The sequence below is a fragment of the Pseudopodoces humilis genome, chromosome 3, assembly GCF_049639895.1.
Source record: "Pseudopodoces humilis isolate 2021_Gansu_Grassland_sample_001 chromosome 3, ASM4963989v1, whole genome shotgun sequence".
Taxonomy (NCBI): Eukaryota; Metazoa; Chordata; class Aves; order Passeriformes; family Paridae; genus Pseudopodoces; species Pseudopodoces humilis.
This window is the reverse complement of record NC_142202.1, coordinates 56,099,279-56,125,691: the sequence shown is the minus strand read 5'-3', so window position 1 is coordinate 56,125,691 and position 26,413 is coordinate 56,099,279. Positions and strand designations below refer to the sequence as shown.

Genomic DNA, 26,413 nt, shown 5'->3' with positions numbered 1-26,413 from the left:
AAAATGGAGGAGGACAGTATTTCAGTTGAAACATACCTGCAGTGCCTGCAGTTCACCTTCCAGCTTAATTCTGTCAGCAGAAACATACTGCTCTGAGGGCCTGCCTGTAGCTTCACACCCCTCCAACCAGGCCAAGAAGGCAGACAGCTCCTTCTCCTGCCTAGCAAAATCACAACCTAGAGTTACTAAGTCATCCTCTCAGCCTCACACACTGACCAAGAAAGTCACTGTGTCCATCACAACAGATGTGAGAGTTTACTCACTTCTGCCACTGAGCAAGAAGATTCTCTAATAAGCTCTGTTTCTCCTTAGCACTTTCCAGCACTTTTTCATATTTCTGCTGTAATGCTGTGACCTCTTGAGCAGCTTTTTCTTTGTTGGACACCTTTCGGACACCGGCTGAGAGAGAGGCCAGAGGGTTGCTCAGTTTTTCCACAGTATGACAAAGGTCCTAGTGAACATGCAAAAAAAAAAAAAAAGAAGTCACACACATAAACAACAGAATTATGGTAACAATGGTGGGAAAAGTTCTCTAGTTCTACTCATAAGTTTGAAGCAATGCTACATCCACCAGATCATGAAGTCACTTCATAGCTTAGATATTGCTCAGGTCCACCCTAGGTACCTGTGTCCCCAGCATACTAATGAACTAGATTGTAGTGACAAAAGACTTCCCTAGGAATAGTGCTAAAGGGAAAAGTCTCTGCAAAAAGAGTCAGATCTCCTGCATGGGCATACGACACAGCATCATCCATGTAGGACAATGTTCCAAATTCAGGAAAAAGCTTGAAATTCCCTCATGTCTGTCTAAGAGTTGCTCTAATTTATACAGAGTAAACTCAAAACCTCACTCCAAGAGGTGAGGGCTGCTGGACTTGCAACCAATGTCCCGACATGGGAGAAGTATGGAAGAGCTATTTGGAATTTCCATCAGCTTTACCTAAAGGGTCTTTTCATAGAAGTGACATCTAATGTTAACTACATTTTCCAGTCTTGCTGTTTCTAGAAAGCTGGGAGACTTGTCCATATGAAAATGACTGAAATGTAGCACAGTGAGTTAGAAAAGCAGAAAATGAAACAGATTTAAGATCACAAAAGTTCCAACTCACAGCTGTGCAAAAGTAACAACAATAGTTAATTGTTATAATTACAAGAAATCATATAAAGGACAAAATGTGAATTATACAGGAACAAGCTGCTGATACTTAATCATCAAGATACTTAATCATCATGATTCCCTAAAGAGAACAAGACATTATAACAGCACACTCAGCACATTCATAATGTTTAAAAGTCAATAAAAATGATGATTGCAAGTGCTGTATGAATAAATTCCCCCATATGCAAAATACTTTTCCTCAACTAGCATCAAGCTTTTTTTGAAGCAGACAAGGTCCCTTTACAAGCAGAGTTCAGAAGACATTATATGCATTTTACTGCAAGAACAAGATGACTAAATCTTTTGTAATATTTTCGTAGAAAGAAAGGCAATTATTATAGTTGAAAAAACATATCAGAACTTACAAACAAAAATACTACACCAAATTCCCTGAGATTGGATTATTTGTATTTTGAATACCAATCCAGTATTTGTTTTCCTTTTGTAATGGACTGAACCAAATATCCAAATACCCATGGATTCCTAGAATTACAGATAAAAGTTTCTAAGTTGTAACTCTGTCCAGTCTCTTCACTGCCCAAGAAAAATTACTTCCAAGGACATATTTTCTTTCATCACAGGGTTACCTATACCAAAATCCAAGTTTCATGAAAACCTTAGAGGAAAAATATGTAAAAGACTTGTTTCTTGTCTCTTGTTTTTCATAATGTTTTAGAAGCATAAAGTCAAAACCAATAACTTGAAGGATTAAGTTGTACTTTTAGGCTTTCTTTCAAATCTTGTCTGAAACGGTGACAAGAAATAATTGAGGAAGTACTTAAGCCTCCCCTGAAGCTGCTCACACAGACAGGCAGCCCTTGCCTGCTTCTGCCTTCGCCCTGAGCTGTGTGGCAGGGGGCAGCCCCTGCTCTGGGGGTTACTGGCATTCCTGGAAGGGGGTGAGTGTGACACCGTGTCCCTGGACTCAGTGCCAGGAACAGCTGGCCACATGCTCACCGTGCAGTCCTGAAGGGCTGCGTATGTTGCTGCTGCCGAAGAGCACGACGTGAGAGGCTCAGCAAGCTTGGCTTCAAATTCAGACACTGACTGCTGCACCTATGTGAAAAAAAAAAAAGGCAAACCAGAAGCTAAAACCATCAGGAATTACATAAATGATTCTTTAAATAACATCTTTTACATGTTTGCTGCTAAGAGAATTTTATATCCTAAGCCTTGTAGTGCTGAGTGCCTTTTGAACATAAAAGATGCTAACAGTGCTCAATTCCTCCCAGCTGAAACAATAATAATATTTAAATTATTTTCTTTACAACCTTCTATCAACCAAAGAATGAAGTTAAAAGTGTTTATAAGAAGTATGGATATGGCTCAACTGTGCAATATCCAGGAGAATCACATAGACTTTCTAGAAGACAACATAGTTTTTTTGAATGTGTATATATTACTGTCTTCTGAAACTGCCTTTTAGGTAATTCAAAGCACAGATTTATGTATCTAGGTTTTGCAATTCCCTCACAAATACACTTATTTATTTTAGTCCATTCTTTTATAATGTGCATTTTATAGTCAATTTTAGAAAAATATAGAATAATTCTATAAATTGCTGCAAACAATCCATTAAATTTTTCATAGTCTACCTGTTTAAGACTTTCTTCATATTTCTGCTGTGCTGATGCATTCCCTGTGATTGTTCCTTCCAGTCTCTGTGCATGATCTCTTAGTTCTTCCCAATACCTTTTGACCTGAGCCAGTTTGGCTTTTATATGTGCACGTTCTCCAGAGGTAACAAACTGGGAAAAAGACTTGGCTTCTTCTTCTAGATTTGAGATTCCAGTTATTTTACCTTCTATCTCTTTATTAATAACCTAAAATGTAAAGCAGTAGAAAAATGATTGAAAATAAATTTATAATTATTTAAAAAAAAATTCCAACTCCTTTTTTTTCTCTGTGCTACCAACATCCTTCATCAAAAAATTACATGAGAGGAGAGTTCATTGACCACTTGAAATAACTAGTTACCATAGTCTTTAATATGACCTGTAAATACCACTTTTCTTTTTGAAACTATCACTGGAAAAGGTTTGAAATACTGACTGCCCTAGAACCAATGTGTGAAGAGCAATTAGAATTGGTTGAGGTGCATATTTTCAAGCAGACAAGATGGTTCATATTTTAGCACCTCTTATGTCACAGGAAGGTAGTACACAATTCTCTTCAAGATTAAAAATAAACAGATGGAAAAACATGACTGTGTCACTGAAAAAGTACTGTCAAGGAACTAAACTCTAACAGTTGGTTAGTTACATTTAATACGTTTTCAAGCACTTACCAAATAAAACATGCCATGACTAGAAAACAGTAGAGATTGTTTTAATTTTCTAATTTAAAAGGTATAATAATGGATAAATTAAATTAGATCATGAGCGTGCCCTTAGGCAGAAGATTAAATAAAGAACCACATTACAGTGTAAATAGGAAACCATGAAACAATGGTGATAATGTTTTTTGGCAATTTTTATCTGTCCTGTACCTCAATTAGTAAATGCATAAAGACAAACTTGCAGCGGCTTTACATTTCAGCAACTGTCTCCTATTATTTTGCATTTGTCTTATTACAAATTAGAGGCAAACTTGGCAGCTACATCATCCAAAAAAGAAACTTATAGTGTTTCTCATTCAGTGGCTATTTATTCAGTTGGCACCAATGAACTTGGAATGAACTTTTTTCCCACAACAGGCTTTTTTTAAAATTACTGCTGATGTATCATGTCCACAGAGTTCTCAAAAGCAATAGAAGGCACCCATTGGGAGAGATTTGAAAGATCCAAGTGAGTTCTTTGAAATTGAAAAAGGCAATAGCATTTTCAGATAGAAAAACTTTAAGGATACATATGTACATGAAAACAACCAAAAACTTTCTTGAAAATGCACTCTCAAAACACAGGTAGTGCCCAGCTTCTAATATAATTGTGATACAAATCTCTTCCTTCTAAAGCCATTATAAAGCTCAGGAGTGGCTTACTGCAACATTCAGTCAAAAATTAGCAGGGCGACTGTCAGAAAAAAAAAAAAAAGTGGTGCTATAAGAATTTATAGTTTCTCTTTATGCAATATATTCTGAATTAATTTGGATTATAAAATATCTTTTTTTTTTTTGCATGAGAATATGTTGCTGAGGAAAAATACTGGATTTGCAGCCCTGAAGCTGAAATTATCTAACAATGCAGCAGATACAAATGAGGCAGTGCTTTCTCACTCCTACGCTATTCTGTTAAATTCACTCAGTTACATAAAAGAAGGTGGATAATTGAGGCTTTCAAACTCGCACTGGGTCTGCCACCAATGGTAACTACTTGTGATAACTGTCATTTTGTTCCACCAGGAATTTCAGAGAAATGTGTAGGTGAAAATCTGGCTCTGCTGAAGTCACTGGGGCTTTGCAATCAGCGTCACCAAAAGTAGAATATCACCACCACCATGCAGGATAATTACATTCAGCTGACATCAGGCTTTTTATCTGGTCAGCCAAAGGTATCAAGAAGCACACTATATTTTTGTCATTTGCCCTATGTTGAAATGTTCCTTACTAATGTGGTGTAGTAGAAATTATGTACTAAGTATGCTGATTAGTGTTGTGACACAAGGTAGCTCATCAGGAAACTTACAACAAAACAGAAATTCTTCAAAATCTGGCACAAAGCAATGCTGCTGAAGCAGATCTCCCGCTATGTCCATGCATTGGAGGTGAGATGATGCGTTTCACATATCACAGCTCATAAAGCTCATCAGTTCACCTGAGGTACAATGATATACCCCATGCCTTATGAGGAGGATTTTATGTTTTATGTCTGTGCACTCAGGTGTTCATAAACATCATCTGCTGACCATGGTGTTTAAATGTATAAGAATTAAGATGGAATTTTCAGAAACTTTCAATGCAGTGTAAAAATCACTGCTTATCTGCATCTATAGTGAGGAACAACCTTTCTGGGAACTTGGTTGGAATAGGCTAGTGGGGCTTAATAAGGCTCCATTTAGACAGACAAGAACTAACACATTGTAATGCAATATTAGCATCATTTGGTGCACTTATTTTCTGTCTTAATCACTGGAATCCCATCCACTAATTACTGAAAAGCAAGACAACACTATAATATATGCCAGTAGAATAAGTGAATACATATTATTTCATAAGGAAACTGTTTTTAAATTGCTGTGATGATGAAGCAAGAATTCAAGCATTGTATTGTTCTTCACTGATGAAGTAAATAGATTTTATTTATTTAGTCTTTGTAAAGTTGTGAACAAACTAAGAACAGGAAAATCTGTTAATAAACTGTTTCTGTCACATGAAACAAGTGCCTAATAGGATCCTTTGGAAATAGTGTCAAGCTGGTCTGCAAGCAGCTGCACACCTGTGCACCTCCTGAAGAACAAGTAGGTCAAAGAAAAAAGAAAATGGCAACAGTGCACTGCCTATTGAAAAACTCTGTACCCTAAGAAACACGCCATTTCCAGAGAAGGTACATTTTCATTAGTGGAAGGATACAAAGTCAGCCCTTGAAAAGCAATGCTTGGAGACAATATGCACCTCAGTCAGCAATTTGAAACTAAACCACTCTGTAACTACATGAACATACACAGAAGTGAAGACAGTGCAAATACAATCACAGTAAATGTAGATTAGTAGGTTTTCAAGCTACCAAGAGCAATAGTTTCTTTATTAATTCAGCATAAAAGATACATAAATCAAGTTATACCTTTAGCTTGCAAGATTAAAATCAAGTTCAATAGCAACTAGCTGGTGTATGTTTTAAAAAAAACCCCAACTTGTATTTATGTAGCTGCTTTGTTGAGATTACTCTAAAAATCAGAATGGTATAAATTATGTTTCTAACCATACACACAAAGACTTCATACATGGAAGGTAAACACCAAAAGCGAAGGTAGCCTGTAAGAATTTTCCTTTAGTTTATATAGGACCTTACTGTTTGGTATACTCATGTATAAAATGTGCTGTCATTTCGTCATGGTACTCTTGAAACACGTAAAATGTCTCTTTTCTCATTTGGCCTCTAGCAAAATAACAGCTAAATGGGCTTTTAATACTAAACACAACAAGAACTAATCACCTTGATTTGGCTGATCTGTATGTCCAAAGGAGATGAAGATGTTTCCAAAGTTTCCAGTTCTTTTTCTTGTTCAGCTATCCAGATGGACAGAGCTTCAAAATTATTGCCAAAATGATCCCACTTGTTTTTCACCATTTCCATGCTTTTAATACTAAAATTGACCAAATCAATTAGAGAGAATAAACAGTTTAATATAATGAAGCTGCCCATATTCTTGCTAAAATAAAAATGGAACTTATTCAATCTACAGGAGGGTCATTTTAAAAAGTTCTCATTTTAGAGGATCAAGTTGTGCATCTAAATTCAAACATGGAGAACGTGCTCTTAGACCACACACCAAAAGTCAATCAAATGCGTTAGCGATATAGGGGACATTGAGAGGTAAAAGAAAGTACAGCTTTATTCATCAGCTGTACAAGAATCTCATCATAGCAGGAAAAGAAAGGAAAAGGAACATCAACAGGATGAAGTTTATATGAAATAATATGGAATGATGATTACATCAGAAATCTAAATATTTAGATAACTGAGTGCACAAATATTCATAATTTAGTCCCTAGAATGATTAAAACCAGTGAAATGTGGACATACACACAGTCACCAGTGCTTGACTGCTTTATTGATCTTGTTTTTTATAACAGCAATTTCCCCCTCCTATAGGAAGTTGGTGTTTGCTGTGGCAATGATTTCACATCAAGCCAAAGAATTAACAACACATGTGACTCAACTCCCTCAGAGTTAGCAGTTTTACATTATAGGTATGTTAAACAGAGACAGATTATGACTGATTTTTCAATGCCTAGGATTGCAAACAAAGCCCCTCTTTTTTGTCACAAGTGAGGCTATTATACCAGGCCTAACTGCATTAACTTCCAGTATACAAGTTTCTGCTCCTTTCAAGTAATTGAAACCAGTGCTAATGTAGGCCCTGCACATTGCTTGCAAAACACACATTTTATATTTCACTGAAAATATTAAAGTTTCATCATAAAAGTTTGAATATTACAAAATTTCAAAATACATTTTCCTTCTAAATAAAGCCTAAAAACCATTCCATGGTAAAAAGTTTTTAACTTTTTTCCCCCCTCATTAAAGCTAGAGGAAGCTTTAAGAAAAGATGTAGACTAAAAATGTAAAATGGCGTTTTCATTTTTTCTTATTTATTTTCAAAATTAAAAAAAAAAAATAGGAATGTCAACAGCCATTTACTGATAAGAGTGTATGCAAATTCAAGTTATTTGTAGGAAAATAATGTGCAAAAATATTTAATTCAAGTCCAGCTCATAAAAATACAGCTGGAAATCAGAATCGAGGGACCAAATTAGTGGCACAACTGCAGTTGTATGCCTTCGTTGGAGTTTCTTTAAGAAAGCCACAGACTGTGAAGAATATAATCCCAAACACACTGTACAGCTCTGCATGATCTCCTTGGAAAACAGATGGGCTAAGTTGTTACAGCAGCTGACTGTGGAGAGCTGCTCAAACTTTTTTCTCCTTTTCCTGTTCACTGGCATCCTATGTAACTTATGAGTCTGGAATAAATTCACTTTAAATTACTCGGCCAAATTTTTTATTGATGATGCAACTTAAAAAGTAACTCTTACACACTTACTATGAGTTCTGTAGATACCCTATAGATAGTTGTATGCATTTGTATCTTTTACAGAAGGTATTTAGCTTTTTATTATCTGTCACACTACCACAGACATTCTGTATAATCCACACATTCAACCGAAACCTATTTCATATCTACGTTAAAAGGGTATATCAATGATGACTTTTATTTAAAAATAGGTTACTTTATTTAAAAAGTAAATATTCATTGCTAGACGGGCAACTTCCTTAGGTTGAAAAATCACACTAGCTTCCTCTCTAATAGTGGAGAAAATGAAGTGCAAAGTATTTAGTAAGAGATTGTAGAATTTGAAAATTACTCTAGCACTTCATGCTGGAGAAAGCATTACATAAATGGTCAGACTCTCATTTGCTGCTCAGGCTAGTTGTTCTAGTTTATAGCTGTTGTTTCACATCAGGAAGAAGATAACACTAAATTAAAATCTGATTACCATAACAGTGGTCATTCTGAGGAAAAAAAAACAACCTCCAATTATTTTGGCACTGCCTTTTGCTCATATTCTGTTCAAGGTGATGGTAACCTGCTTAATCTTATACAGCAAAATATTCTAGAGAGTAATTCCAATAAGACAAAATATAAATGGTACAGGTATCTATGACCTGTGTATCAGATCTAGTGTATGCAAAAATATTGATTTCATACATACATTCAATGTGTAGGGATAAAATGAGAGTAGCAAGAGTCTGAATTTGAGTAACAAGTTCAATAACTGAATTTCTTACTTGAGAGAAGGGAAGAATTTTTTACAAATACAAAAAGCTACAAATATTTTTCAAGTTTTCCTTGGAGTTTAAACCTTTCATTTTTAAACAAAATCTGGAAAATTATGCCTTTGTGTTTTTTGGCAGGAGAAGCAGCTTTTGATATTGCCCGTGAAACACAATCTGGGCATTCAGCTAAGACGAAGGCACTTCTTGACACTCCTATAAAGAAAGTGGAATACTGAAAAATGAGGCAAATGTGGTAAATGTGCTGCTATAATACTCTGAGATTTTTCTTTCCAAAAGAATTCAGTACCTCAAGAATGAGCTCAATTATCCCTTCTTCACAAGACTGGGGCTTAAAGATAAGTGACATGTTAAATGTAACTAACTTTAATGAACTACGTATAATTAAAATAATTTGTTTGTTTGCACACACTCTTTTGACATATTTCGTACCATAACTTGGTTACTATGCCAGAGAAAGCAGTAAATGACAGAGCTGATGAGACAACACAAAATGCTGACAAGGTAGTCTAGAAATCTGATACAATCTAATAAATATTAGGACTTGTTAAGAACGTACTCTTCTTCAAGAGTAACTTCCACTTTTTTCACTTGTTCTTGGATTGATTTTGCCTGATGCTGAAGGGACTGCTTGTTCTTTGAACCAAGCTGTATCTCAGAGGAATTCTTCACCAAATTCTCAGCCTGTACTGCCATTGCTTCTGTTTGTTTAGAAAGTTCCTGTAAGGATGCAAGATGTATTAATACAACTATAGAGTTTAATATATTTACACAAGAAGTATTTTTCCTCAACGTTTATGGTGGGAAAAAAGTACCCATGTCCTATATGCATATTCTGAATGTGCAAATACATAAAAACAATCTCAGAAGAAAGTTAATTTCATGTTGCATTTAAGAAAAGTCCATTTGAACAAACTAGATTGAATTAAATTTATCAAGGGACACTGTATGTGCAAAGGTTTTTAACTCAAAAAGTGGAAGTCTCTTCTGTAGCTCTTCAAGAAATTTATTTTTGCATTGCAGAAGATAATATAAATCTTTAATTAATTTTTACATCCCAGAATTTATCAAGTGGATTTTGCAGTAACTCATATTTTGTATTTTCACTTCATTTAGCAATTATTTTCTGTCACAAACATTATACCCACACACCAGAACAATCAATGCTGAGCATAATCAAGGTAGGTATAATTTATTATTGGCTTCATCAAAGGTTAACAGCAGTGTGTAAACCATGGCACTCAGGCACTGTTATTACTTCTGTAACAGAAAATAAAATGGGCAAGGATAATTCTGTGTTACTAAGGGCAAATGGCATGTTATGGCTTTTGTCCATGGGGTAGACATTTCTCCTTTTTCCCCTCAGGGCTAAGAGTGCTATTTATCACATTCCACACAACCTTGCCAAAATGCACCCTAATAATGTTGTCATGCCAGTGCTCCACACTGGATTACCAGCATAGATGATTATTGAGCATAAAATGTGAAGTCCTCAAAATAATATTAACTTTCATACATATGCTTCAGATGCAGACTTTGAGAAATCCTTCATGTGTTGTTTTTTGTGGTTTTTTTGTTGGGTTTTTTTTTTCACAAAATGACTTTTTACCTCTAAAAAGTTTATGCAGTCTCTCATCTGTATATGCAACTTGCATTGGCATTAATGGGAAACCATGCAAAGATTGAAGGCAATGCACTCAGCCCATATTGACAGGCAAGGCAGAGAGATACCTCAGTTCCTGCATTTCACACAGTCAGTACCTTTGTCTGATCCAGTTCTGAGGAGAGGCTCTCTAAACTGCTAAAGTTTAAGATACGTTCAAGTACAGAGCTTGCTTGATTGAGATACTTTACTACTGTTTCTTTGTCTCTTTCAAACTGCTCCCATTTATTTATTGTGACCTAAAAAACAGACAAACAAAACCAAAAAAGGAACACAAGATCAAAGGGAAGAAAATGAGATTTTCCTTGTACATTACTGAAAAGGAAAAAAAATAAAGCCTTGACACAAAATAAATAATTTTCCTGTGAAGCCATCTACCCAACATTGAGTAGATGAAACTCTTCTAAACCAAATAAAACTTTTTCCTTGAATGTTTGCTGATTCATATTATGCTGTGCTAAAAAAGCACTGTTCTCTATGCTGCCAGTAATATTTAAATCTTATATGTGAATGTCCTGTAAGAAATCTAAGGTAATACATGCAGAGACTTTGGGTGACAAGTAGTCAAAAATATCAAAAGGATTTTCTAGTTCTTTAATGAAATAAATTACAGTAAAATGATAGAAGAAAATCCCTACTCATAGGAAAATCACACATAAGGACCTATTTGCTCTTTTCTGATAATGCATACTTTTGATTAACCTACAGCATTTAATGACAAGTCACAAGAACTGTGACAGCTTAAACAATTATTTTTTTGATTCTGAAGAACAGATTAAGACTTTACATTTGGGAATTTTAGAGAAAAAAAAAAAGTGTTTTGGTAGTAAGTGCTTATATCAAGAAGTTATTTGAAGTTTATTGATTGTGTTTCTCATCTTGTGTTTTCTCATGGAAAATAATTTTGGTGACTTTAAACATTTGCATGGAATAATGGCCATTTGGATTAACATTCTGCTTAGAAACATGTAAAGAGCAAATCACATACAGGTGCAAGAAGCTATAAATTCTAATCCCAGTTCAGTCCATGCTTAGCTATACAACTGAAGCAATCCATTTGATTCCCCTGTGACTTTCTCCTTCCTTCTTTAAATTTAGGATCACAGCATGTATTTCACATGATAGTTGTATGTGTATAACACATCAGGTGTTATTAACCTAATAGCCAGCCTAAGGACACTCAACTAAAGAGCAATGTCATCTTTAGTAACCTGAAAAGAGACATCTAAAAATAAGTTCACAGATAAATTTTTTAAAACTGTTAATTATTATGTCTGAATGGCTTGGACTTAGATAGAATACTATTTCTTTATTATTTAAGAGGTATACAGCTTCAAGAAGTTTTCACAGAGGTACTGATCATGAAAACCCCAAGGACCAAGAGTCAGAGGTGAGAAAATGAGTTCAGTTTTTTGATATTAAAAAAATTTGGGGGTTACTAACTTTAAAAAAAGATAATAAGGAAAGAGTAAGCATGAGGTCTCATTTCCATGAGCAAACCACCCACCTGCAGCTGCTCCTCCCGTTTCTCCATAGTCTGCTGCATGTTCTCCAATGTTCCCTCTAACTTTTGCAAATCCTCTCGTACTGTGCTGGGCAGTCCACCTTCAATCTGCAACCGCTTGGCTTGGGAAATCTGCTTTTGCACATCTTGCCTTTTTGCACGGAGTCGCCTTGTCCTTTGCTACAAGGATCCACCCAACAGGATTGATTAGACTTTTTATCCCCTTTGGGAAACTGGCACAATGCAGCCCCTTTCTGTTGTTGCAGGGGTATGCAATGAGAATAACAGACAAAGAGATAAACTGAGGCAAGGATTCTCGAGAGTCTCATACTCATCAAGTACACACCCTAGCTTCCAAAATGGCAAATGCTGCCTTTTTTGATATGTGCATGTGAGAAAGAGTGAAAATGTGGCCATTAATCCCAAGCATACTTCAGAAAGCAGAAGCTTCAGCAGTTGAGCAGCCACAGCAGGAGTCACAGGTGCATGTGTTCCTCATGACTGAATCCAGGTCTGCTCTGCACACTCCTGAGGCACAGTTTGGAGCCTCAGAATGAATAAAGCAATATATCAGCCTTACTAGAGAGCAGCAGGGTGGGCTAAGTTGTGTAACTGTCCTGGCAGTGCTTTTGATTTATAGCACTATCAGAAACTCAAAATACATCCTCTCTCCTCTTTAACATGCCTGACCCAGCCAGCCTTGCAAGGTAAACTCACAACTAGCTCAATTCTATTCTGGGTACCTTCAAGTCTGTCAAAATCTGTTTCTGCCTTGGTAGACTCCATACAATGAAAAAGAGCTCAAGGAGAAGTTAACTATTTCTACTACCTCTCCTAAAATGGATAAAGAATGCAGAGTGTTTAAAGAATGAATAGAAACGTTAACACATACAATAGTGCTTATTAACCCCAAAGAGTTTAGATAAGACACAGGTAAGACATAGTAGTGATTGGTCAGAACTAAGCTGTCTGACTCCACAGAAATAGATGTTAACATAAAAAACTTCAGTAATGCCCAAACATTGGCAGTAATTTTTTTCCTATTCTTATTAGCTTTGAGCAGCTCAGAAAGTTTTTTTCCCATATTTGGCCTTAAAAGCCATGATTCTTGCTGTATGCAAGCCATGCCATTGGTTATTACTGTAGCCTGTAGATGTTTTGATCCCATTATCAGTGCATAAAAGAATCTCCTGTTCTACTCCTACAGAATGGAGGCCCATCTGTCACAAAAATAGCTACCAGAACAGGAGATAAGACTAGAGCTACACCTTCCCTTCATTATTTAGGGTTGGAGCCATATCAAACTGCTAAAATAGAGAAACATCCAAAGCCAGAATTGTGCCTAATTTACCATGACTGAATCTGAAATTCAAGCTATAAAAAGGTAAAAAGGGAGACTCTACATATTTGCAGAGCACACACGCAAAATTTAAAGTGAAGGAATCTTGGTTTTCAGTGTTTTGTGTCCCAAAAACTCATATGAAATAAAAGTGGACAATTAATGTTTAAAATATTCTGAAAACATTTTTCATTTAAAGAAATAAATTCTAGGTCGTACAGGACTGTTTCCTTTTTAACTCTTTCAAGTTTAAATATAAAGACATATTAATGGACATAACAAAATTTTGTAATTACATAAATTAGTCTTTAAAAAAAAAAGGGATATGGACAGGAGTAATTGCCCTACCTGATGATGAAGCAGTAATTGCTGAGCTTGTAATAAACTTTCTGTATCCAGGATCTTTTCAGCCTCTGCTTGGACTTCTTTAGAGTTGCTGATTAACTCTTCAATTGCACTTTTAACTTCTTCTTTGTACTGGACACAGTCTCCAACAGCACCTAAGGTATTTTCAATCTAATATCACAGATAACATTAAGTATTTCATGTTGAAAGACACATCTATTATTTTAAGGGTACATATATATTTGGAATATGCTTTCAAAAATACAGTAAAATTTTTGTATTTAAAGCATTTTTATCTCCGGCACTTTTGACACCTTTAATTTCACATTGAAAAAGTGTCTTTAGACTTAAAATGTGACTGGGGAAACCTTTGCCTTGTTCAAACATACTCCCTGTTACACTACCATATGACAAATAGCCATCTGTGACAGCTACTCACTGGGGATCACTTAGAAAACTCACACTCTCCTATTCTTGCAGGCTGACCCAGGTTCCAAAACACCTGCACTACTCAACATACAAAAAAATTTTGCTGCCATTTGGACTGTCTTGAGCAGTGTTTTGGTGAATCACAAATACATTGGAGTGCTGAATTACCCTGGTTTATGGATTTCAGTGTGGTGCAGTATACAGTCTCAGCTTGCAGAATTTTATAAAGAAAGAGGTATATCCATTAAACGTATCAGAAAGTTCTTCTCTATTTGTGTGTTTCAGCTAAATACAGATAGCTGACTCTCAGGCATCAAATAGTTTCTGCGTTTTGAGGTTTTAATCATAAACTATTTTAGATTCTTTTCCTTTTCTTTTTCTTTTTCGTGTTCCTTTCCTTTTTACTTTGGAGAGTCATTTGAACTCAAGCCATTTACTTCCCTGTTATACAAACATTTAGTTTTTAGTCTCCAAAGCTATTGTTGAACTCTGCCAATACCCACTATCAGCCCTTGTCTAAAAAGTTTCATCCATCTGATTAACAAGTTTTATAAATAGTATTAAGACTTCTAAGAATTAATAGTTGTTTAACTATAATATAGAGTGCCATTTATATTATGCTGTAAGATTCAAACCAAGTATAGATTTTACCTCTTACTTTCTTATATTACCCTCATTAAGTTACTCTTTAACTTACCTTTAGTTCTAACTTTTAAAGGAAACCCAAACCAAGTGATTTATCTCCAACAATCACCCCAAAACAACAACATAGAAAGACAATACCTTAAGCCTTTTACAGTCAGGTGAAAATTACATTTCTTGCCCAACTTTCCAAACAGTTTTCATGCCACAGACATTTAGAGAACTTTCAGTAAATACACAGAAATTTTATACATTTGAAACTCCCTAGAAGGCCTCCACAAGAACTGACATTAGAAAGGAAATTTGAAGTCTGAACTCTTGCTCCCTCCTGAGCCATTTTTTTTTTCTTTTAAGCGGGTCTATTTCACCTTTTAAGTGCAAGAGGTTGTATGTCTCACCTGATTTTTCTTTTAACTGTATAAACTGTGAAGCAGTAAGTTCCCTGAGAGCCCACAGAACTCCAGGGGTCAGTGTTTCTGAGAGGTTTAGCTTGCTATGAGATAGAAATTTCCCATCATTTCTGCAGTTACATTACCTCATTTTCATTTATGCCTCAGAGAACTGCAGCCTTTTCCTGCAAGTTCAGGATGTGATACATACCCTCAGTGATTAGAAAGAACCTCAGAGTGCTTTATTTCAGCAAAAAAGATAAATCATGATTAAAGTGAAATTCTATATCCACTAGCTGATGTACAATATGGTTTTGACAATGTTCACTACAAACTCATTTAAAGAAAGCTAAAAAAAAGGGACATTTTGATTGCAGAAACATTTACTGTGATACTTTCCAATTCTGCAAAGGGAAAAGACCAACTATGATAATGTCATTTCTTTTTTGCCTGCTACTCTCAGTGCTTTGCTACCCATGGAGTACAGATTAATTTTTCCTTGCTGAAGGCTTGCAGTTTAATTAAAAAAATGCAGCAGGGAACTTGTGCTTGTGAAGCCATGATTGATGTCATTTCATGTCACACTGTAAGTGGAGAGTTCTTGTGTCCCTCATACTGTACCTCAGCCAGCAAATCCAGAAGTCTCTTGAAGTCATTGGAAAGTTTACAAAGCTCATCCTCTGTCTCTTTGGCCTCCAAATCAGGACACAGTGCAGTCAAAACAGCAAGTCTAGATTTCAGCCAGCTGTGATTTTCTCCATGCTTGTGAATGTGCTTCCTAATTTCCTACAGGAAAAAAAAAAAAATCAAAACATATTTTCTTCAAATAAACAAAATAAGTACATCAATACCTGATATTCACGGCATCGGTTCAAAAATCAATAGTGTAAACATACTACTTTTCTTTAGCTTGAAACACTAGAAATGTAGTATTTTTCTATTTGCATACCCTATCAGATTCTGTTTGAGTCAATGGCTAGAATTTTGCACTTCTGCCACAGACTTTACTCCACTACTAATTAGTCTGTTCTTTAGTTGGTAGTGGAGTACTTTTCCCTCACAAACATTTTTACTTACAGATAGATAGATAGATAGATGGCAGGTACCATATATATATTTTCCATATATTGACCATATTTCTTAGCTGCAATTTAAATCAGAGTTTCTGACTTTCCCAAAGATATAATTTTATTCAATATAATGTTTGTGTATTTTTTTCCTATTTAAATTGCTTTTTTTCCACACACCTTTTCAACCTATAGTTCATTTATATCTTTTTGGCAGTGCTGATGAGATGTTGGCAGAAGTCAAACTACATGAGTAAATGAGACTTTTTGAAGCAGAAGCACCCATTAAGCTAAGGATCTATCAGTTTATCAGTTTTATGTCATCCTAATAATATTTGAAATAATGTTAATATAGTGTTAATTAGACTCATAACCTGCTCATGAATCCCATAAACACCTAAAGTATGTAGGTGCTCCTAGTATGTGGAATTTAAATAAAACAGAAAGGTTGAGTCCCAACTGACACAATAAATTATTTCCTAAAACTAATTTAACTAACCAACTCAATCTTGAGCTACTCTGTAACTCTGTTACCAGTCACCAGTCCAAAACTGAATGGCAGAATATTTTTTCCTCCCCTCTTACACTACTGTAGAAGAGAATTTTTATGATAATATCCTTACATGAAAGTAATTAAATGTAAGGTCACTCAAAAATCTGCAATCCAGAAATTTTTGCTTTTCTTGAGCAGCACTTTTAACTGCATGCAATGAGATGAGGGGCTAGTATTTTTTCTATCTGCCCCTATATTTGTAATGTTCTAAATATAGAGGGAAAGGGACCTGTCACTCTCTAAACCGTTAAAAGAACTTCTGTCACATTTTGCTGTAAGGTGCAACTTTCTCCAGGTAATGTTTTTAATACCAGGGATCAACAGAGCTGTGGTCTCTCTAGTAAAACAGTTGCACTACTTTGGAGCAGAATTTTATCCAGAATCCCAGTAGCAATGACCACAGCTTTGTTAGAATATAAGCCAAGGGCTCACCCCCACAGATGCTTTACACTGCTTGTATTTGGCAGTATCGTTAACATTTTCCTTTATCTTCTTTAGCTCTCTTTCTGTTGATGAAATCCAATTTTCCAATTCAGAAAATCTGAAATAAGACATCACAGGATTAAAAAAAAAAAAAAAAAAAAAAAAAAGTTAGACTAAAATTGCCACCACAAAACAATGATCTCTTAATTGTAGGCAAAAAGGTATAAAATCCACTTGAAGCCCCACTATAATCTGTGGAATTACTACACAAAGTAGTGTCTTCCACTTGAAGCTAGAATCACAGTATCATTGTTTCTTATGGTACTGATCTATGATGACACACAGAGTGATATGCAGAGCCATGCATAAGGCTCTGCAAGACCCAGGTAGGAATTGAGGTGGCACCTGCTCTTATAGCCCTTCCAGGTGTCTGAGTGCTCTGTTAGCTTCATGTATGTGCTGTCTATCTGGGATTTCAGATCCTTCAGGATTCGCTGGCTGCTTTCCAATGTACCCCTCACTGGATCAGAAACTGGCAGCTTTTGGCACAGTTCTTCCATTCGTTGTAGCCTTTTCTCACATAGGTGGTAAGATCCCTTATCACCAAAGAACAACTGATGGGATACAAAGCAGAAAATTCAATAGAAATACAGACTGGAAGAAAGCATAAAGCATATACATAAATTTTTCATAAACCACTAAACTAAAATAATTTGTTGTTGTTGTTGTTAAAGACCTCAAGAATTGATCTGACATAAGCTGGACACAAAGAGTTTGGTGCCTGAAGAGTTACCCAGAACTTCTGCTTATTACTGACATTGAAATGTGTTCCTGTAAATGCCCCCATGGAGGCATGGAACTCATACCATGTGTTCCTTGATCATTCTTTCATTGCCTTCTCTTGTTAACACCTTGTTCTGTCGAGCTAGTTCAGCTTTGCACTCCTCCACTGTCACCAGGAACTTGCTTTTCTGTACTTCAATTTTCAAGTGGATCAAATGATATGGGGCTTCTGTTTGAAGATCCTACACAGGGGCAATAAAGAAATACAGAGATAAAACACTACTCCCACTACTTCAGTGTAAACCTTCTACAAATAAATAGTATAAAACCTGATAATATAGAAAATAAAGCATGCATATCCATGAACAAATACAGGCTTGTCCATGTTCACTTTGTTACCAATGTCTTAGATTTCTCAAGAGTTCATAAGTTGTCACCAAAATGTGTGTATATAAGGCATGTCACAGAGCCATCTTCATTCTTGGCAAGACATAACAAGCATTTCCCCTGTAAAATAGTATTCACAACTACTTCCAGAGGTTTCTGCCTGCTTGCTAGTGAGACCCCTTATCCATCACTCCAACTCTGACCAGCAACATGCTGCAGCAGGCAAAAAATTCCATAGCTGGTGAGCAAAGTTAGTTCAGCTGTTAGTCTTTGGCAGAAGACACAATTTAGGCTGATGGCCTGACGTCTTACAAATTTGTTTGTTTGGTCAGGAAAGTAACTGTAATTATCCAACATCAGCATAAAGGAGAAAATGTAAACACCTCTTCACACAGGTATTATTATGGCTGTATGTAGCAGGGGAGAAATAAGGTTTTATAATTACATTTCTTGAATTTACTTAACTGGGTTTTTTTCAAATGGCTATCTGTAGGTGTAGAGGTATCTAATATTGTAAAATATTTTTTCCAATTCTATGAGAAGCCAAAAAATACAAATTATTTTGTTATCTTTAATTTATTTTTTTTTCAATATATAGGTCATACTTTCCAAAACTAAGATTGACAATACCCAGAGATGTCATCCACTAACCTTCCACTGCCTATGGAGTTTCCTCACAGCTTCCTGCAGGCTGTGTTGCTCTTGTTCTGGGAGGATATCAGTAAGTTCATCACACGCTTTCAGAAAGGCATTTAGAACTCTCTGATCCAACTGGTTAAAAAATTCCTGAAGTGGAGGCAGAAAGGGAGAAGCTGAGAAGATGAAGCTGGATATTATTATGCCAACATGAAGTTCCTTAATACACACTCTAAGTTTCAATGTTACTTGTGTTCCATTGAAGAACTGATGTTTGAATAAAGGAAACAACTACTTCTAGACACTTAAAGTCCAGCAAATTAATTTATTCTCAGCCAGTACACTGAGATGGTATTTTAACAAGAATACATTTCAAAGCTACATGCATAAGTTATGGTTATAATATAGAAACAGATATTAATCTAAGAAAAAGAGCAGTGGATGTGTGAGATTGTCAGTGGTTCTACTGAAAACCCCACCCTAGGTTTTTTCACCCTCTGGTTATTTACATCCAATCTCACATCAATAAGTGAGCTGATCGTTTTCCTTTTTGTTTTTCAATATTAACATTAATTTGATCTGATCTGTTTAGCTTCTACACATGAAAGAAATCCACATCAGTTTCAGAATTAAGTAGGCCTTTATGTCATGCACTCAAAGATTTCCATGAGGAAGGTCAGAGAATTTACTCACGCTATGTTTCCTGAGAAGTTCTTCAGGATTTCCTTTTTCTTTTAAGCAACAGTTGGCAATCTGTATTACTTTCTCCAGTTCTGCTCTTGACTCCTCAAATTTCTTCATCAAACGGCTATTTGCTTCTATGTTTTTTCTCCACTCACCAGCTTTCCTGACCATATTCTGAGTCACAAGCAAAGAAAATGAGCTGGCACTTTCACACTTTTATTTGCTCTCTTTTACCATGACCTTACAAAACATGCATTTCATTTGTGTCACTCATTTAAATATATGCTTTTCACCATGCTTCTCCCTCTCCTGATCCCATCTTCCCAATTTTTCATACTGAGGTTTGTGCTAATGTCATCATTCAAATAAAAATTAGTAGACGAGATGTCTCTGGTATTTTCAGAATGCCTCTGTCATTTGATTAGTGAGTTTCTTTCCTAAAGCCTGCTCTCAAATGTAAAGCACCTGGTACTCAGGTGGTTGGCATTTCACTTTTCCTAGCATTAAACTACCTCCCCTAACATGACTCAAAGTGAGGATAGATCCAGCCAGTTCCGTGCTACAGTTCTTCTGACCTGGAAGAGGTTTGTATGATTACCACACCAGAATGTCAGATAAGTAACCAGGCACAAAGCTACTTAGAAGACAGCAAATTTTGTGGTTTAGTTGCTGAAATCCTCATTTTGCAACCCTAGTCCATCCCCATGCACTGCAATATGCAGTGGTTCCAATTTCATGAGCAAGTAAAGAAAACTTACCAGGAGAAATGAACAGTTCAGCACCTCAACTGCACTTCAATCACTGCTTACTATATATCCACTTCACCATCCTCACTGATCACAAAGCTCAGCATAAGGAATTTTAGTGAGTTTACCCAGCCAGCTAATCAAACCTGAGGTTCTCAACTTAAACATCTTGCTAAATCTTTTTAAAGTTTTCTGATAAAAATAACTGCATAGTAATAGGATTGTATAGGGAAAACTTTACATGGAAAACTTTATATGAAGGCAGTTTCCAGTATTTTAACTCCAGGTATTCCACACTTCGTATGATTATACCCTATTTTATAGGTCTACTTTCTAACAAAAAAAGAGATAAACCACAGTCCAGCTTAATCTAAACTGATGATGAATAGATAATGTTGATAATGTAATAGATAATGAAGATAATGTTGAACATGGTAAATTTACCAAGTGCATCTGCTTTTGCTACAACAAGCTAAACTTAAACAATTATTTCTACATTATAAATCAACAACTTATCTTTTGGTATACTTCACAAAATATAATATAAATTTTGAAATTCACATCTCAGAGAGAGCTATTTACTGATAGGTGATTTTCTGCAGTTTAAAATTCAGCCTGGATAGATTTATACTGAAAAATTGCCTGAAAATAAATGGAATAGAACCCATTATGTGGAAATCTGACTCTAAGACAGCCACAAAATCACTGAATATGAATGGACACAAAGATCATTGAGTTAATCTCTGGCTCTGCACCAGACAACCCCAAAAAAGTCAGACCAGGTGTAATGGCTAACTTCACGTTAGAGTGGGGCTCGACTGGGACTGAACAGGTCTGAAAATTGCAATAGTAACTGATAACAACAGGTAAGGGGGAATATAGTTCAAAGGCCACAACTTTGCATTATTGAATGCATCATATTTGCAGCTTTCTATATTCAGTCTGTGAAATAGAAATGCACAGTCTGCATTTTCCGAGGAAATACAAAACCCAGCAATAGCATGTGCAAAACTTTCTATCTTCCATGCTTTGTGTAAAAGGGGATGTGTGAGGATATAGAAACAAATGATTAGCCAAGATAATAAAGTCAGGAGAAACAACAAACAGTGTAGCTCTAACAGTAGGATTTCAGGTTCCTCCATCCAAAGAACCCTGAGGCATGTCAAAGTTCTCTTAAATCCCAGGTTCCTCTGTGGCAGGCTCACATCTGTATAAGTGCATGGAGAACATGATTGTAAATCCCCTGACCCCTTATTACCTGATAAAGACAAATTTTCTTTAATAACTTGATATCAGAGAGGAGAGTTAGCCAGGAGAGCAGCTACAGAGTGATGAAATGTAGGTATGGTAGGACGGATCAGTTGAATATGAAGAAATTTTCAGAAGCATGCACCAAGGCATGATATTTTTACCTGAAAAGTAATCTGAACTTGTGTAACTTTCTTCTGAAAAGTTGACTGATGGAAATGCTGTAAGACCTCAGTGGAAGCCACACACTGAAGGATACTCTGACTGTTTCTTTCAATTAGGGACACATCTTTCTTGCAGTTTTCTTGATAAGCCACCAAATCCTGAAAGAAAAAAACATATATCCACCCTGGCCAGGAACAAAGAGGAAAAAGATTTGGCAAAATAACAGGAAGATGCTTTTTGACAGTAAGGACCACAAAGGGATGAGGTCAAAGCACCATGGCAAACAGACTACACAAAATATGATATGGAATACCACAGATGATACAACTTTCTCCTTGGATGTGAAGTATTGTACCCAAATAGATCTCTAGCTATCATAAAACAACATAAAGACATGTACCCAAGCCCTCTGGGTAGCTGTAGAGAATGTAGGTCAATATATTGTTCTGTGATATACTTTTATGGTATTTCTATATTTATTGTATAAATGTAGGTAAGCAACAGTGACATAGGAATGACAGCTCTCAGTAGCAGGTTGAGATCTCAAAACCTTCCTTGCCTTTCAACAAATGAATCCTTCCTGTCAGCTTTTGGAATTCAGATTTCATTATAAATCACATTAAATTATGAAAAATATACTTCAAAAAATAAAAGGGAGCAAAAGAAAACATGAATGAAATAGTACAGGCTGAAAAAAAGTTTTAAAAATCCTATTTTCATTTAACTTTCCAAGAGACTTCTGACTAGCTCTGAATCCCTTCAGAGAGAAATGCTTATTAGCCATAAAGAAAAGTTAATGTTACACTGTAATTCATTTCAAAGAAAGCACTTTCCCAAACCTCTAAGAAACTTCCATAATTTTCCAAGGAAACCTAGAGAAGTTTTTGAACATGATTTTTCATCTGCTTAATAAAAAAATCCAGCGTATTTCTTTTAACTCGGCCCAATTTCCACTAGATTAAAAAAAAGTCTTGTGTTTACTTCCTGGATTTAAACCAAGGTCACTAGATAGGCAAACAAACTTCAATTTTTTTGTATTTATGCCTAGCTGACTTTAGGATAAGGCTACATCTGTTGCCTGAATATGAAGAAATACCTGCTCAGTTTACAGAGTTGCAATCCAAATTCCTAGAAAGATAATTGTAAACACTCAGAGGCAGCAGACCTTTGTAAGATGTTTTTGAAACTTACTTGGGCTTTTTGTTTAAGAACAGTTGTCGGCTGTGTTTCAGGATCAAGGATAGAAATTATTTCATTTACTTTTTCAAGAGATTCATAAAAATGTGTGATTTGTTTCTCAAGTTCTTCCAGTGGAGACAGCAGACGTTGGCATTCACATAGCAGGGCACTGGAATACTCCTTAACCTTTTGGTCAAGAAAAGCAATTACTGAAACAGTTGTAAAATTCAATAAATAGCAACCCTTATTGCCTGTAGGTTTATATAGCTGTTACCTATTCTTTTTTAAGACAGAGCAGTCCTGATCTTGTATTACTTCTTAATGAAAAGAGTATTAAATTTAAGGATGGTAGTCTTAGCATTTAAGAGAAGTAACACCTTCTCCACTCTGAATCAATCTATCGTTACAACTTTGTACTTGTTCAAACGCATATAAGTGAGAATTTATGTACAGGACCCTACTATTTATTAGTTCAACAGTCTACAATATGCAGTAAAAGAAGTATTCTGCAACCTTGCCCAGCTGCTCTTTGAGCCGTGTCAAAGTTCCCAGCATTTCATTCGCTTCCTCTTGGGAAACTTCTTTTGTAACAAGTTGTCCCGTTCTTGTAACCGCTTTGTACTGAGCTTCCATTGCAGGCAATTTATGCTTAATATTCTGAAACAAATGTTTCAAAAAATATTTCAACAGCAGTATTTATGCATTCATGGGAGATAAAAGACTGATAAATTATATGCATTCTAATTGTAAATTATTTTCATCACTGATTTCAGTGCACGCTGGATCGTATTTCAAATGCATGAAAACTGAGCCAGAGATTATCAGTCAGCTCACCTGAAAGTGATTTGAAACTACAAAGAAATAAATACCTACTGAGACAGTGTTTTGGAAATTTGCTCAAAAATGTCACTAATAGAACACAATTATATATATATTTCAGCTGTAGCTGAAATATCTAATACTAAAATCATTTTATGCTATCAGAATTAACTAGTTGCAAGTTTCTTTCTTCTGAAGGAGAAAGACAGAAATGAAAGGAAGACACTTACTTCTAAATCTTGCACAAATATTTTGACATCATGAAAGGACACTTCTACAGGGGTTGAAAGTTTCTTATTGCTTCCATCAATAAAAGCTGTCAAATGGGCCACACCATCCACATACTCCTTCCTCATTTTGTCCAGTTCATCGGCTCGAGCATACTAAAAAAGAGAAAGGGAAAAAAACCCAAACAAACAAAACAAAACAAAAAACCCCAACCCAAATTAGAAACCTTGCAATTAAGTAACGATTTAAAATAACAAGCATGTTTTCAGTGCAACTGTTTGTTGGAAAAATTACATTCAGTGAAATACAATATAATGGAAAGTATATTCATCATCTGCATTAGTTTTAATAGAAATGATGCTAAAATGAACAGCATGCATACAGGAGGTCAGCCTCTTAAAGTCTGGGGAATGTCAGACTCATTTATTTCTACACTAGAACCAACAGTTCAATTCATTTCTCATTACCTACAGTAACAATTTCTAAAATTCAGCAAAGAGAATAGAACATAAAAAGCCTAGAAAAGCTAAAGGATAAGGGAAATATAATTAAGGACTGCTGGCTGCGGGAAGGGGAAATACATGCCTTACAAAGTAGAAAGAGCTGTGTGACAAATGGTGAAAAAGCCTGTGAGGAAAAAACCCACATAGCCAGCATATGAAAGAAGCTGCATAAGTAGAGGAAGAGACATTTACATCAGTGAATCACCCTAAATAGCACCAGCAAGTAAAGCTTGAGAACATTCTTGTCAACAGTCTGGAAAAGTTACAATAAAGGAGAGACAATCACTTTTGCTTTTCCTTTTAACTTGACTGCATAGGAGATAATCATGCCAGTAAAGAAAACAGATTCAGCATCTTCAACAGGCAACTGCTATTTAAAATCACTGACAGAGGACAATATTGATAGATGCATATTGACAAGAAAAAAGATATTTTCTAACGTGTTTATGAGGTTGAAATAGTTCTGTGTAATTACGATCACATCTTCTCTTTGATTTTTAAAGAGCAAATATAGAAACAACCATGCTTTTTGTATCAGCTGAATCTCTTACATGAGGTAAAGGCTAGGTTTATTCGTTTACTATCAGAACCTCCTTGCAGGAAAGATAGAAAGAAGTAAAGTCTGACCAAAATGGGGAAAAAAATTAGTTAATTAAATTAATTATTGTCCCTGCTTATGGTTGCAGTACAATAATTGGAAGGCATTTACATCAAAGAGTGGTGAAAATAATAATTTTCATCATTTTCACTGTTTAGATTTACAGAGATATTACAGTAGCAATAGGTACTGAAAACCAGTCATTTTCTTCATAGAACAGTAGAAGTTATGTATAAATAACATTCACTGTATCAAGACAGGTGACTATGATGAAAAACTACAGCTCATACTAGTTGAAAATGTCCCCTCACCTGCCCCAAAATAGCTGTATAGCCAAAAAGATAAATAAAGGAAGAGCCCAAATATAATAAATTACTGTCAGGGAGCAATTTCTAATTTCAATACTGATGAACAGCTAGGCACTTTAGAAAGTTGTCCTGTAGTCCTGCTAACACGGTAATCTGTCTTGCTTGCATGGAAATGACAAAGCAAATATTTAAAAGTAACAAGGGAAAAATCACTTACCTGCTTAACTTGCATAAACAATTCTCTCCATCTTCCATTTAGCAACAGAAGCTGCTGTTTAAGATCTCTGGAAATGGTCTCATCACATGTTTCAATTAGAAAATTACCAGCATCATTCATGGCTGTGTGCTGTTGGATCCAATGAGGTAAGTGCCGGAAGAAATCCTGAAGAAGAAAATAAAAACACAGTTCCAAAACCTTTTAAATTAATCTTTATCTGAAATCACAAAACTAATATTTCATCACCCGCTCACGATTTGATAAAAAAAGTGCTGAACAATTATCCTCTGAAGCTCATCACATCAAATATGCCATAACAGAAATTTAACATCTATGAGTATAACCTGTGGAATTAAGAATTACTGCCAGTTCACTTACATTTTACTCTAGTGAGTGGCTTCAGTTAAACTAATGAAACTCCTCCTTAAGAGAAAGCTCCATAACTGAAAATGCTGTTAGTGCTCATGTATTTTCTGAGTTATCCTTAAATAGTGTGGGCTGATAGCCCAGGCCATACACAGGCTGTGGAGAGGTCCTTCCCCTGCTGTGAGCCACATGCAGCTTTCCAGTTCTGGCCTCTCAGAAGACCTGTGAAGACTGGTTTATTTTATCACTGCTTCCTCCTATCTCAGAGCAGGTGAGCCCACAGGGGAAAGAGATGGCTGTCAGTGATTCCATCCCCCTCACTGAGACAGCCATATGCATCTTGTAGGCAGGTACAGACACAGAAACTGGTAGAAAAGACAAAGCCCACTTCCCTTGATTCCTTTTCTCTCTTCCAGACAATGGGAAATTGTTCCTAAGGCAGGTATCCCTGGGCTCTATGACTCCATCTATATCAGCAAACCAAAGAGGACTCAGTCACCGTCTCATGATTGCCCACATCTCTGACATGGTTTTGGCTTGTCCCTGCTACCCTTCTCCCAAACAATGCACAATTCAATG

General features: G+C 35.8%; 1 protein-coding gene across 15 annotated transcripts in view; it reads right to left on the bottom strand.

Moving 5' to 3' along the window:
- SYNE1 (spectrin repeat containing nuclear envelope protein 1) overlaps nt 1-26,413 on the bottom strand; it is a 290,444-nt gene that overhangs the window by 174,890 nt on the left and 89,141 nt on the right. For all 15 annotated transcript variants that reach the window (XM_088052487.1, XM_088052496.1, XM_088052500.1 and 12 more), the window contains exons 17-36: nt 25,469-25,633; nt 23,845-23,997; nt 23,309-23,452; nt 22,808-22,981; nt 21,616-21,774; nt 19,467-19,631; nt 18,789-18,923; nt 17,834-17,992; nt 17,373-17,581; nt 16,977-17,085; nt 15,546-15,710; nt 13,468-13,635; nt 11,784-11,960; nt 10,375-10,515; nt 9,173-9,333; nt 6,250-6,400; nt 2,755-2,982; nt 2,117-2,215; nt 264-451; nt 37-160 (exon numbers count right to left, since the gene is read on the bottom strand). In XM_088052487.1, coding sequence (XP_087908613.1) covers nt 37-160; nt 264-451; nt 2,117-2,215; nt 2,755-2,982; nt 6,250-6,400; nt 9,173-9,333; nt 10,375-10,515; nt 11,784-11,960; nt 13,468-13,635; nt 15,546-15,710; nt 16,977-17,085; nt 17,373-17,581; nt 17,834-17,992; nt 18,789-18,923; nt 19,467-19,631; nt 21,616-21,774; nt 22,808-22,981; nt 23,309-23,452; nt 23,845-23,997; nt 25,469-25,633 — 3,174 coding nt within the window. The remainder of the gene's footprint in view (nt 1-36; nt 161-263; nt 452-2,116; nt 2,216-2,754; nt 2,983-6,249; nt 6,401-9,172; nt 9,334-10,374; nt 10,516-11,783; nt 11,961-13,467; nt 13,636-15,545; nt 15,711-16,976; nt 17,086-17,372; nt 17,582-17,833; nt 17,993-18,788; nt 18,924-19,466; nt 19,632-21,615; nt 21,775-22,807; nt 22,982-23,308; nt 23,453-23,844; nt 23,998-25,468; nt 25,634-26,413) is intronic.